Here is a 15,600-nt window from a genome sequence, read left to right on the forward strand (position 1 = left end):
TTTATGCAACCAGCCTTAACATTTCACCAACCTATGGATGGTCGTGGGGTTTCCCCTCACAATAATGTTGGGGGCTGTTGTATGTAAAAGTGAAATATTCTTGAATATAGCACAAAAAGTATCAGTAACATTTGCTTTGGCTGTTACTGGACGCTGACCCTGTACTTTGTACAGCTGTGCTAAAATGAAGGATAATACCTTTTCAGAACCATTTCACAAGCCAGCTTTAGGAATTATGAACCATTTTGGAAAAAAGTCTGGATAACTGTTGAAGTTCAAATTTAGATAAAAACAAACATAAGTTTGTCCATATTGGACGACATGATCCAAAGTTCTAACTTAATCTGTAACTTCCATAATATGGTAAAACCATGTTCCAAATTCCAGTTTCATACCATGGACCGTTTTGATAAAAATACCATGAATTGATAATTTCATACCATGAACCGTTTTGATAACATATACATGTTACTTTTTGTGAAGGACATGCCTGTCCCTTACCTTTAAGTCTATCAAAATCTGTATCAAAGACAAGAGGCCTGCGGACACAGGCACACTACCATCCACTAGTTTCCTGCAATAAAACAGCTAACATTGTTCATATGTAGTCATGTTTTGATAAATCATAATATGGAGGGGATTGGACTGGTTTCTGCAACAGCTGATCACACTTTTTTATTCTGACCAAGGCACAAAAGTCTTTTTTGGGAAAGAAAGAAGTAGCTGTACTATTTCAAAAAGAAGCCAAAAAGTGACAGAAAGCAGAAAGTCTAAAAAGTCTGCATAGCTACTAATAATAACAAAAATATATAACTAAAACGTAACTGGCATAAAGCTTTTGGTTGTTTCTACAAACAATAAGAACTCTATACATAGACCATGTATTAAAGTGGTACCTACTGTAGTAAATAAAGACGACTGGCACCAGAAAACATCTCTTTAATCACCTTGCAGAACATCTGAGCCTGACAGACAGCTGAAAATAAAATGTATAATGTTCATGTATAAAGGTCACGTACAAACACATGTATATGTAGCCTGATATTGCCTCAATATTTGATGCTTTATTCATTCATGGTCAGCAGACTGATACCTGTACCTCTGTCTAACTCAGCTGTACATGTACCTACCTAACCCTGCTGTACCTCTGTCTAACTCAGCTGTACCTATCTAACCCAGCTGTACATGTACCTACCTAACCCTGCTGTACCTCTGTCTAACTCAGCTGTACCTATCTAACCCAGCTGTACATGTACCTACCTAACCCTGCTGTACCTCTGTCTAACTCAGCTGTACCTATCTAACCCAGCTGTACATGTACCTACCTAACCCTGCTGTACCTCTGTCTAACTCAGCTGTACCTATCTAACCCAGCTGTACATGTACCTACCTAACCCTGCTGTACCTCTGTCTAACTCAGCTGTACCTATCTAACCCAGCTGTACATGTACCTACCTAACCCTGCTGTACCTCTGTCTAACTCAGTTGTACCTCTGTCTAACCCAGCTGTACATGTACCTACCTAACCCTGCTGTACCTCTGTCTAACTCAGCTGTACCTATCTAACCCAGCTGTACATGTACCTACCTAACCCTGCTGTACCTCTGTCTAACTCAGCTGTACCTCTGTCTAACCCAGCTGTACATGTACCTACCTAACCCTGCTGTACCTCTGTCTAACTCAGCTGTACCTATCTAACCCAGCTGTACATGTACCTACCTAACCCTGCTGTACCTCTGTCTAACTCAGCTGTACCTATCTAACTCAGCTGTACATGTACCTACCTAACCCTGCTGTACCTCTGTCTAACTCAGCTGTACCTATCTAACCCAGCTGTACATGTACCTACCTAACCCTGCTGTACCTCTGTCTAACTCAGCTGTACCTATCTAACCCAGCTGTACATGTACCTACCTAACCCTGCTGCACCTCTGTCTATAAACACAGCTGTACCTGCCTAACCCAGCAGTATGTGTACCTGTCTAACCAAGATGTACCAGTCCAACCCAGGTGTACCTCTGTCTAACTCAGCTGCACCTCTGTCTATAAACACGGCTGTACCTGCCTAACCCAGCAGTATGTGTACCTGTCTAACCAAGATGTACCAGTCCAACCCAGATGTACCTCTGTCTAACTCAGCTGCACCTCTGTCTATAAACACAACTGTATCTACATGCATCTAACCCAGCTGTACATGTACCTGTATAATCCAGGTGTACCTCTGTCTAACACAGCTGTATGTGTCTATAAACACAACTGCACCTGCCTAACCCAGCTGTACCTATCTAAACCAGCTGTACAAGTACCTGTCTAACCCAGCTGTACATGTACCTACCTAACCCTGCTGTACCTCTGTCTAACCCAGCTGTGCGTCTGTCTTACCCCGCTGTACCTCTGTCTATAAACACAACAGCACCCATTTAACCCAGTTGTATGTGTACCTTTCTCAGCCATATGTACCTGTCCAACCCAGATGTACTTGCCTAACCCTGATGTACCTGCCTAACCCAGGTGTACACATGTACCTGTCAAACCCAGCTGTACCAGTCTAACCCAGCTGTACTTGTCTCACCCAGGATGGGTTTTGAGGTTTGAGGCAGCAAGGACACAGAAGTTTTTAGATGATTTTTGGTTAACAATCTAGTGTCTAAACAGGCATCCATTTATGAATCATCAACCATCATTTACATTCAGGGTTAATAACCGCAGACCAATTTCCAAAACAAACGGTCAATTCACAAAAAAACTGCACCTAAAGTGACGGTCTTTTGATGCAGAATCCCAATAACAATCCGAACAGTTTCAACTCGGTCACAACATTGCAACAATATTGCAACAATATTGTAACAATATTCACTAAAGTTGTTTCAAGTTTCACAAATGAATGATGGGATAAGACAGCTGATCAAGGTTTAATTCTTTGCTTTCTGAGCTGCTTACACATTTTTGGCGCGCTCTGCCGATTTTATTTCTGCCATAAAAAAAAACGTCATTATTTCAGGGCTGCTGGGCTAAGCCTATGGTAAACCCAACTGTAACGGAAGCTTCATTTAACCTACATGTATTTGCCCTTCTATGACCCACCACAATAACTTCCAACTAACCCAACTTACACTTTCATCAAACTGACCACCAATTCTGTCTAACTCACTTGCACTTCCATCTAACTGACCAACAACTCTGTCTAACCCACTTGCCGTAGTGACCCAGAAGCCTCTCACCAATGCGGTCGCTGTGAGTTCAAGACCAGCTCATGCTGGCTTCCTCTCCGGCCGTACGTGGGAAGGTCTGCCAGCAACCTTCGGATGGTCGTGGGTTTCCGCCGGGCTGTGCCCGGTTTCCACCCACCATAATGCTGGCCGCCGTCGTATAAGTGAAATATTCTTGAGTACGGCGTAAAACACCAATCAAAAAAAAAAAAAAAAAAAAAATTTAACCCACTTGCATTTCCATCTAACTGACAAACAACTCTGTCTAACTCACTTGCACTTCCATCTAACCAACAACTCTGTCTAACCCACTTGCACTTCCATCAACTCTGTCTAATACCCTGTTTACACCAGCAAAGTTAAGCTGGTTTAAATCCAGTGGCTTTGAGCCAGTTTGACGTTGCTCTTGTGAACGCAAAGTGGGGGCAGATAATCTGGCTTATCTTCCCCTACTAGCGGAGTGAATTTAAGCCAATTTCGGGTCTTGAGTCGTTTATCTGTGTCGTGTGAACGGTAACTGAATTGACTGCCTCAGATAAGTGTATGTCAGGATGACGTTGTAATTACTAAATCAGCTTAAATGTGACCGTGTGAACAGACAAATTCCTGAACTGGCTTAAAACTAGCTTGTCCACATGGTCATGTGAACGTATACATTTTTACAACAGACTTAGATTTAAACCTGTTCACCTTAGGTCCAGATTAAATTTTGCCTGTGTGAACGGAATATTGTCCACTTGCACTTCCATCTATCCAACAACTCTGTCTAACCCACTTGCACTTCTATTTAACCAACAACTGTCTAACCCACTTGCACTTCTATCCAACCAACAACTCAGTCTAACCCACTTGCACTTTCATTTATCCAACAGTTCTGTCTAACCCACTTGCACTTCCACTTAACCAACAACTGCCTAACCCACCCGCACTTCCATCTATCCAACAACTCTGTCTAACCCACTTGCACTTCCATCTATCCAACAACTCTGTCTAACCCACTTGCACTTCTATTTAACCAACAACTGTCTAACCCACTTGCACTTCTATCCAACCAACAACTCAGTCTAACCCACTTGCACTTTCATTTATCCAACAGCTCTGTCTAACCCACTTGCATTTCCACTCTGTCTAACCCACTTGCATTTCCACTTAACCAACAACTGCTTAACCCACCCGCACTTCCATCTATCCAACAACTCTGTCTAACCCACTTCCACTTCCATTTGACCAACAACTCTTTCTAACCCACTCGCACTTCCATCTATCCAACAACCCTGTCTAACCCACCCACACTTCCATCTATCCAACAACTCTGTCTAACCCACTAGCACTTCCATTTGACCAACAACTCTTTCTAACCCATTCGCACTTTCATCTATCCAACAACTCTGTCTAACCCACTTGCACTTCCATCTATCTAACAACTCTGTCTAACCCATTTGCACTTCCATCTATCCAACAACTCTGTCTAACCCATTTGCACTTCCATCTATCCAACAACTCTGTCTAACCCACTTGCACTTCCATTTGACCAACAACTCTTTCTAACTCACTCGCACTTTCATCTATCCAACAACCCTGTCTAACCCACCCGCACTTCCATCTATCCAACAACTCTGTCTAACCCATTTGCACTTCCATCTATCCAACAACTCTGTCTAACCCACTTGCACTTCCATTTGACCAACAACTCTTTCTAACCCACTCGCACTTTCATCTATCCAACAACTCTGTCTAACCCACCCACACTTCCATCTATCCAACAACTCTGTCTAACCCACTTGCACTTCCATCTATCCAACAACTCTGTCTAACCCACTCGCACTTTCATCTATCCAAAAACTCTGTCTAACCCACTCGCACTTCCATCTATCCAACAACTCAGTCTAACCCACTTGCACTTCCATCTATCCAACAACTCTGTCTTACCCACTTGCACTTCCATTTGACCAACAACTCTTTCTAACCCACTCGCACTTTCATCTATAAAACAACCCTGTCTAACCCACCCGCACTTCCATCTATCCAAAAACTCTGTCTAGCCCACTTGCACTTCTATCTATCCAACAACTCTGTCTAACCCACTTGCACTTCCATTTGACCAACAACTCTGTCTGACCCACTTCCACTCCCGTCTATCCAACAACTCTGTCTAACCCACCCGCACTTCCATCCACCTAACAACTCTGTCTAACCCACTTGCACTCCCATCTATCCAACAACTCTGTCTAACCCACTTGCACTCCCATCTATCCAACAACTCTGTCTAACCCACTTGCACTTCCAATTGACCAACAACTCTGTCTAACCCACTTCCACTTTCATTTATCCAACAGCTCTGTCTAACCCACTTGCACTTCCACTTAACCAACAACTCCCTAACCCACCCGCACTTCCATCTATCCAACAACTCTGTCTAATCCACTTGCACTTCCATTTGACCAACAACTCTGCCTTACCCACTTGCACTTTCATCTATCCAACAACCCTGTCTAACCCACCCGCACTTCCATCTATCCAACAACTATGTCTAATCCACTTGCACTTCCATTTGACCAACAACTCTGTCTAACCCACATGCACTTCCATCTATCCAACAACTCTGTCTAACCCACCCGCACTTCCATCCACCTAACAACTCTGTCTAACCCACTTGCACTCCCATCTATCCAACAACTCTGTCTAACCCACTTGCACCTCCATTTGACCAACAACTCTGTCTAACCCACTTCCACTCCCGTCTATCCAACAACTCTGTCTAACCCATTTGCACTTCTATCTACCTAACAACTCTGTCTAACCCATTTGCACTTCCATCTATCCAACAACTCTGTCTAACCCACTTGCACTTCCATTTGACCAACAACTCTTTCTAACCCACTCGCACTTTCATCTATCCAACAACCCTGTCTAACCCACCCGCACTTCCATCTATCCAACAACTCTGTCTAACCCACTTGCACTTCCATCTATCCAACAACTCTGTCTAACCCACTCGCACTTTCATCTATCCAACTATGTCTAACCCACTTGCACTCCCATCTATCCAACAACTCTGTCTAACCCACTTGCACTTCAAATTGACCAACAACTCTGTCTTACCCACTTCCACTTTCATTTATCCAACAGCTCTGTCTAACCCACTTGCACTTCCACTTAACCAACAACTGCCTAACCCACCCGCACTTCCATCTATCCAACAACTCTGTCTAATCCACTTGCACTTCCATTTGACCAACAACTCTGCCTTACCCACTTGCACTTTCATCTATCCAACAACCCTGTCTAACCCACCCGCACTTCCATCTATCCAACAACTCTGTCTAATCCACCTGCACTTCCATTTGACCAACAACTCTGTCTAACCCACATGCACTTCCATCTATCCAACAACTCTGTCTAACCCACTTGCACTTCAATCTATCCAACAACTATGTCTAACCCACTTGCACTTCCATCTATCCAACACCTCTGTCTTACCCACTTCCACTTCCATTTGACCAACAAGTCTGTCTAACCCACTCGCACTTTCATCTATCCAACAACCCTGTCTAACCCACCCGCACTTCCATTTGACCAACAACTCTGTCTAACCCACTTGCACTTCCATCTATCCAACAACTCTGTCTAATCCACTTGCACTTCCATTTGACCAACAACTCTGTCTAACCCACTTGCACTTCCATCTATCCAACAACTCTGTCTAACCCACTTGCACTTCTATCCAACCAACAACTCAGTCTAACCCACTTGCACTTTCATTTATCCAACAGCTCTGTCTAACCCACTTGCACTTCCACTTAACCAACAACTGCCTAACCCACCCGCACTTCCATCTATCCAACAACTCTGTCTAACCCACTTCCACTCCCGTCTATCCAACAACTCTGTCTTACCCACCCGCACTTCCATCTATCCAACAAATCTGTCTAACCCATTTGCACTTCCATCTATCCAACAACTCTGTCTAACCCACTTGCACTTCCATTTGACCAACAACTCTTTCTAACCCACTCGCACTTTCATCAATCCAACAACTCTGTCTAACCCACTCGCACTTCCATCTATCCAACAACTCAGTCTAACCCACTTGCACTTCCATCTATCCAACAACTCTGTCTTACCCACTTGCACTTCCATTTGACCAACAACTCTTTCTAACCCACTCGCACTTTCATCTATCCAACAACCCTGTCTAACCCACCCGCACTTCCATCTATCCAACAACTCTGTCTAACCCACATGCACTTCCATCTATCCAACAACTCTGTCTAACCCACTCGCACTTTCATCTATCCAACTCTGTCTAACCCACTTGCACTCCCATCTATCCAACAACTCTGTCTAACCCACTTGCACTTCCAATTGACCAACAACTCTGTCTAACCCACTTCCACTTCCGTCTATCCAACAACTCTGTCTAACCCACCCGCACTTCCATCTACCTAACAACTCTGTCTAACCCACTTGCACTTCCATCTATCCAACAACTCTGTCTAATCCACTTGCACTTCCATCTATCCAACAACTCTGTCTTACCCACTTGCACTTTCATCTATCCAACAACCCTGTCTAACCCACCCGCACTTCCATCTATCCAACAACTCTGTCTAATCCACTTGCACTTCCATTTGACCAACAACTCTGTCTAACCCACTTGCACTCCCATCTATCCAACAACTCTGTCTAACCCACTTGCACCTCCATTTGACCAACAACTCTGTCTAACCCACTTCCACTCCCGTCTATCCAACAACTCTGTCTAACCCACCCGCACTTCTATCTACCTAACAACTCTGTCTAACCCATTTGCACTTCCATCTATCCAACAACTCTGTCTAACCCACTTGCACTTCCATTTGACCAACAACTCTTTCTAACCCACTCGCACTTTCATCTATCCAACAACCCTGTCTAACCCATCCGCACTTCCATCTATCCAACAACTCTGTCTAACCCACTTGCACTTCCATCTATCCAACAAATCTGTCTTACCCACTTGCACTTCCATTTGACCAACAACTCTTTCTAACCCACTCGCACTTTCATCTATCCAACAACCCTGTCTAACCCACCTGCACTTCCATCTATCCAACAACTCTGTCTAACCCACTTGCACTTCCATCTATCCAACAACTCTGTCTAACCCACTCGCACTTTCATCTATCCAACTCTGTCTAACACCACTTGCACTCCCATCTATCCAACAACTCTGTCTAACCCACTTGCACTTCCATTTGACCAACAACTCTGTCTAACCCACTTCCACTCCCGTCTATCCAACAACTCTGTCTAACCCACCCGCACTTCCATCTATCTAACAACTCTGTCTAACCCACTTGCACTTCCATCTATCCAACAACTCTGTCTAATCCACTTGCACTTCCATTTGACCAACAACTCTGTCTTACCCACTTGCACTTTCATCTATCCAACAACCCTGTCTAACCCATTTGCACTTCCATCTATCCAACAACTCTGTCTAATCCACTTGCACTTCCATTTGACCAACAAGTCTGTCTAACCCACATGCACTTCCATCTATCCAACAACTCTGTCTAACCCACTTGCACTTCAATCTATCCAACAACTATGTCTAACCCACTTGCACTTCCATCTATCCAACACCTCTGTCTTACCCACTTGCACTTCCATTTGACCAACAAGTCTGTCTAACCCACTCGCACTTTCATCTATCCAACAACCCTGTCTAACCCACCCGCACTTCCATTTGACCAACAACTCTGTCTAACGCACTTGCACTTCCATCTATCCAACAACTCTGTCTAATCCACTTGCACTTCCATTTGACCAACAACTCTGTCTAACCCACTTGCACTTCCATCTATCCAACAACTCTGTCTAACCCACTTGCACTTCTATCCAACCAACAACCTCAGTCTAACCCACTTGCACTTTCATTTATCCAACAGCTCTGTCTAACCCACTTGCACTTCCACTTAACCAACAACTGCCTAACCCACCCGCACTTCCATCTATCCAACAACTCTGTCTAACCCACTTCCACTCCCGTCTATCCAACAACTCTGTCTTACCCACCCGCACTTCCATCTATCCAACAACTCTGTCTAACCCATTTGCACTTCCATCTATCCAACAACTCTGTCTAACCAACTTGCACTTCCATTTGGCCAACAACTCTTTCTAACCCACTCGCACTTTCATCTATCCAACAACCCTGTCTAACCCACCCGCACTTCCATCTATCCAACAACTCTGTTTAACCCACTTGCACTTCCATCTATCCAACAACTCTGTCTAATCCACTTGCACTTCCATTTCACCAACAACTCTTTCTAACCCACTCGCACTTTCATCTATCCAACAACCCTGTCTAACCCACCCACACTTCCATCTATCCAACAACTCTGTCTAACCCACTTGCACTTCCATCTATCCAACAACTCTGTCTAACCCACTCGCACTTTCATCTATCCAACAACTCTGTCTAACCCACTCGCACTTCCATCTATCCAACAACTCAGTCTAACCCACTTGCACTTCCATCTATCCAACAACTCTGTCTTACCCACTTGCACTTCCATTTGACCAACAACTCTTTCTAACCCACTCGCACTTTCATCTATCCAACAACCCTGTCTAACCCACCCGCACTTCCATCTATCCAACAACTCTGTCTAACCCACTTGCACTTCCATCTATCCAACAACTCTGTCTAACCCACTCGCACTTTCATCTATCCAACTCTGTCTAACCCACTTGCACTCCCATCTATCCAACAACTCTGTCTAACCCACTTGCACTTCCAATTGACCAACAACTCTGTCTAACCCACTTCCACTCCCGTCTATCCAACAACTCTGTCTAACCCACCCGCACTTCCATCGACCTAACAACTCTGTCTAACCCACTTGCACTTCCATCTATCCAACAACTCTGTCTAATCCACTTGCACTTCCATTTGACCAACAACTCTGTCTTACCCACTTGCACTTTCATCTATCCAACAACCCTGTCTAACCCACACGCATTTCCATCTATCCAACAACTCTGTCTAATCCACTTGCACTTCCATTTGACCAACAACTCTGTCTAACCCACTTCCACTTTCATCTATCCAACAACTCTGTCTAACCCATTTGCACTTCCATCTATCCAACAAATCTGTCTAATCCACTTGCACTTCCATTTGACCAACAACTCTGTCTTACCCACTTGCACTTTCATCTATCCAACAACTCTGTCTAACCCATTTGCACTTTCATCTATCCAACAACTCTGTCTAATCCACTTGCACTTCCATTTGACAAACAACTCTGTCTAACCCACTTGCACTTCCATTTGACCAACAACTCTGTCTAACCCACTTCCACTCCCGTCTATCCAACAACTCTGTCTAACCCACCCACACTTCCATCTATCTAACAACTCTGTCTAACCCATTTGCACTTCCATCTATCCAACAACTCTGTCTAACCCACTTGCACTTCAATTTAACCAACAACTGCCTAACCCACTTGCACTTCCATCTATCCAACAACTATGTCTAACCCACTTGCACTTCCATCTATCCAACAACTCTGTCTAACCCACCCGCACTTCCATCTATCCAACAACTCTGTCTAATACACTTGCACTTCCATTTGACCAACAACTCTCTCTAACCCACTTCCACTCCCGTCTATCCAACAACTCTGTCTAACCCACCCGCACTTTCATCTATCTAACAACTCTGTCTAACCCACTTGCACTTCCATCTATCCAACAACTCTGTCTAACCCATTTGCACTTCAATTTAACCAACAACTGCCTAACCCACCCGCACTTCCATCTATCCAACAACTCTGTCTAACCCACTTGCACTTCCATCTATCTAACAACTCTGTCCAACCCATTTGCACTTCCATCTATCCAACAACTCTGTCTAATCCACTTGCACTTCAAATTGACCAACAACTCTGTCTAACCCACTTCCACTCCCGTCTATCCAACAACTCTGTCCAACCCACCCGCACTTCCATCTATCTAACAACTCTGTCTAACCCATTTGCACTTCCATCTATCCAACAACTCTGTCTAATCCGCTTGCACTTCCATTTGACCAACAACTCTGTCTAACTCACTTCCACTCTCATCTATCCATCAACTCTGTCTAACCCACCCGCACTTCCATCTATCTAACAACTCTGTCTAACCCACTTGCACTTCCATCTATCCAACAACTCTGTCTAATCCACTTGCACTTCCATCTATCCAACAACTCTGTCTAACCCACTTGCACTTCCATCTGTCCAACAACTCTGTCTAACCCACTTGCACTTCCATCTATCCAACAACTCTGTCTAACCCACCCGCACTTCCATCTATCCAACAACTCTGTCTAACCCATTTGCACTTCCATCTATCCAACAACTCTGTCTAATCCACTTGCACTTCCATTTGACCAACAACTCTGTCTTACCCACTTGCACTTTCATCTATCCAACAACCCTGTCTAACCCACCCGCACTTCCATCTATCCAACAACTCTGTCTAATCCACTTGCACTTCCATTTGACCAACAACTCTGTCTAACCCACTTCCACTTTCATCTATCCAACAACTCTGTCTAACCCATTTGCACTTCCATCTATCCAACAAATCTGTCTAATCCACTTGCACTTCCATTTGACCAACAACTCTGTCTTACCCACTTGCACTTTCATCTATCCAACAACTCTGTCTAACCCATTTGCACTTCCATCTATCCAACAACTCTGTCTAATCCACTTGCACTTCCATTTGACCAACAACTCTGTCTAACCCACTTGCACTTCCATTTGACTAACAACTCTGTCTAACCCACTTCCACTCCCGTCTATCCAACAACTCTGTCTAACCCACCCACACTCCCATCTATCTAACAACTCTGTCTAACCCATTTGCACTTCCATCTATCCAACAACTCTGTCTAACCCACTTGCACTTCAATTTAACCAACAATTGCCTAACCCACTTGCACTTCAATCTATCCAACAACTCTGTCTAACCCACTTGCACTTCCATCTATCCAACAACTCTGTCTAATCCACTTGCACTTCCATTTGACCAACAACTCTGTCTAACCCACATGCACTTCCATCTATCCAACAACTCTGTCTAACCCACTTGCACTTCAATCTATCCAACAACTATGTCTAACCCACTTGCACTTCCATCTATCCAACACCTCTGTCTTACCCACTTGCACTTCCATTTGACCAACAAGTCTGTCTAACCCACTCGCACTTTCATCTATCCAACAAACCTGTCTAACCCACCCGCACTTCCATCTATCCAACAACTCTGTCTAACCCATTTGCACTTCCATCTATCCAACAACTCTGTCTAACCCACTTGCACTTCCATTTGACCAACAACTCTGTCTAACCCACTTCCACTCCCGTCTATCCAACAACTCTGTCTAACCCACCTGCACTTCTATCTACCTAACAACTCTGTCTAACCCATTTGCACTTCCATCTATCCAACAACTCTGTCTAACCCACTTGCACTTCCATTTGACCAACAACTGTGTCTTACCCACTTGCACTTTCATCTATCCAACAACCCTGTCTAACCCACCCGCACTTCCATCTATCCAACAACTCTGTCTAATCCACTTGCACTTCCATCTATCCAACAACTCTGTCTAACCCACTTCCACTTTCATCTATCCAACAACTCTGTCTAACCCATTTGCACTTCCATCTATCCAACAAATCTGTCTAATCCACTTGCACTTCCATTTGACCAACAACTCTGTCTTACCCACTTGCACTTTCATCTATCCAACAACTCTGTCTAACCCATTTGCACTTCCATCTATCCAACAACTCTGTCTAATCCACTTGCACTTCCATTTGACAAACAACTCTGTCTAACCCACTTGCACTTCCATTTGACCAACAACTCTGTCTAACCCACTTGCACTTCAATCTATCCAACAACTCTGTCTAACCCACCCACACTTCCATCTATCTAACAACTCTGTCTAACCCATTTGCACTTCCATCTATCCAACAACTCTGTCTAACCCACTTGCACTTCAATTAAACCAACAACTGCCTAACCCACTTGCACTTCCATCTATCCAACAACTATGTCTAACCCACTTGCACTTCCATCTATCCAACAACTCTGTCTAACCCATTTGCACTTCCATCTATCCAACAACTCTGTCTAATCCACTTGCACTTCCATTTGACCAACAACTCTCTCTAACCCACTTCCACTCCCGTCTATCCAACAACTGTGTCTAACCCACCCGCACTTTCATCTATCTAACAACTCTGTCTAACCCACTTGCACTTCCATCTATCCAACAACTCTGTCTAACCCATTTGCACTTCAATTTAACCAACAACTGCCTAACCCACCCGCACTTCCATCTATCCAACAACTCTGTCTAACCCACTTGCACTTCCATCTATCCAACAACTCTGTCTAACCCATTTGCACTTCAATTTAACCAACAACTGCCTAACCCACCCGCACTTCCATCTATCCAACAACTCTGTCTAACCCACTTGCACTTCCATCTATCTAACAACTCTGTCTAACCCATTTGCACTTCCATCTATCCAACAACTCTGTCTAATCCACTTGCACTTCCATTTGACCAACAACTCTGTCTAACCCACTTCCACTCCCGTCTATCCAACAACTCTGTCCAACCCACCCGCACTTCCATCTATCTAACAACTCTGTCTAACCCATTTGCACTTCCATCTATCCAACAACTCTGTCTAATCCGCTTGCACTTCCATTTGACCAACAACTCTGTCTAACTCACTTCCACTCTCATCTATCCATCAACTCTGTCTAACCCACCCGCACTTCCATCTATCTAACAACTCTGTCTAACCCACTTGCACTTCCATCTATCCAACAACTCTGTCTAATCCACTTGCACTTCCATCTATCCAACAACTCTGTCTAACCCACTTGCACTTCCATCTGTCCAACAACTCTGTCTAACCCACTTGCACTTCCATCTATCCAACAACTCTGTCTAACCCACCCGCACTTCCATCTATCCAACAACTCTGTCTAACCCATTTGCACTTCCATCTATCCAACAACTCTGTCTAATCCACTTGCACTTCCATTTGACCAACAACTCTGTCTTACCCACTTGCACTTTCATCTATCCAACAACCCTGTCTAACCCACCCGCACTTCCATCTATCCAACAACTCTGTCTAATCCACTTGCACTTCCATTTGACCAACAACTCTGTCTAACCCACTTCCACTTTCATCTATCCAACAACTCTGTCTAACCCATTTGCACTTCCATCTATCCAACAAATCTGTCTAATCCACTTGCACTTCCATTTGACCAACAACTCTGTCTTACCCACTTGCACTTTCATCTATCCAACAACTCTGTCTAACCCATTTGCACTTCCATCTATCCAACAACTCTGTCTAATCCACTTGCACTTCCATTTGACCAACAACTCTGTCTAACCCACTTGCACTTCCATTTGACTAACAACTCTGTCTAACCCACTTCCACTCCCGTCTATCCAACAACTCTGTCTAACCCACCCACACTCCCATCTATCTAACAACTCTGTCTAACCCATTTGCACTTCCATCTATCCAACAACTCTGTCTAACCCACTTGCACTTCAATTTAACCAACAATTGCCTAACCCACTTGCACTTCAATCTATCCAACAACTCTGTCTAACCCACTTGCACTTCCATCTATCCAACAACTCTGTCTAATCCACTTGCACTTCCATTTGACCAACAACTCTGTCTAACCCACATGCACTTCCATCTATCCAACAACTCTGTCTAACCCACTTGCACTTCAATCTATCCAACAACTATGTCTAACCCACTTGCACTTCCATCTATCCAACACCTCTGTCTTACCCACTTGCACTTCCATTTGACCAACAAGTCTGTCTAACCCACTCGCACTTTCATCTATCCAACAACCCTGTCTAACCCACCCGCACTTCCATCTATCCAACAACTCTGTCTAACCCACTTGCACTTCCATTTGACCAACAACTCTGTCTAACCCACTTGCACTTCCATTTGACCAACAACTCTGTCTAACCCACTTCCACTCCCGTCTATCCAACAACTCTGTCTAACCCACCTGCACTTCTATCTACCTAACAACTCTGTCTAACCCATTTGCACTTCCATCTATCCAACAACTCTGTCTAACCCACTTGCACTTCCATTTGACCAACAACTGTGTCTTACCCACTTGCACTTTCATCTATCCAACAACCCTGTCTAACCCACCCGCACTTCCATCTATCCAACAACTCTGTCTAATCCACTTGCACTTCCATTTGACCAACAACTCTGTCTAACCCACTTCCACTTTCATCTATCCAACAACTCTGTCTAACCCATTT

The 15,600-nt window shown here is 44.2% G+C and overlaps 1 protein-coding gene across 1 annotated transcript in view; it reads right to left on the reverse strand.

Annotated features, from left to right (window-relative positions):
- LOC135468385 (uncharacterized) overlaps positions 1 to 15,600 on the reverse strand; it is a 36,133-nt gene that overhangs the window by 7,028 nt on the left and 13,505 nt on the right. Inside the window, exons 9-10 of the mRNA XM_064746618.1 lie at positions 901 to 976; positions 502 to 574 (exon numbers count right to left, since the gene is read on the reverse strand). Of these exons, the coding sequence (XP_064602688.1) occupies positions 502 to 574; positions 901 to 976 (149 nt within the window). The remainder of the gene's footprint in view (positions 1 to 501; positions 575 to 900; positions 977 to 15,600) is intronic.

This window comes from Liolophura sinensis, chromosome 6 (genome assembly GCF_032854445.1).
Source record: "Liolophura sinensis isolate JHLJ2023 chromosome 6, CUHK_Ljap_v2, whole genome shotgun sequence".
NCBI classification, from domain to species: Eukaryota; Metazoa; Mollusca; class Polyplacophora; order Chitonida; family Chitonidae; genus Liolophura; species Liolophura sinensis.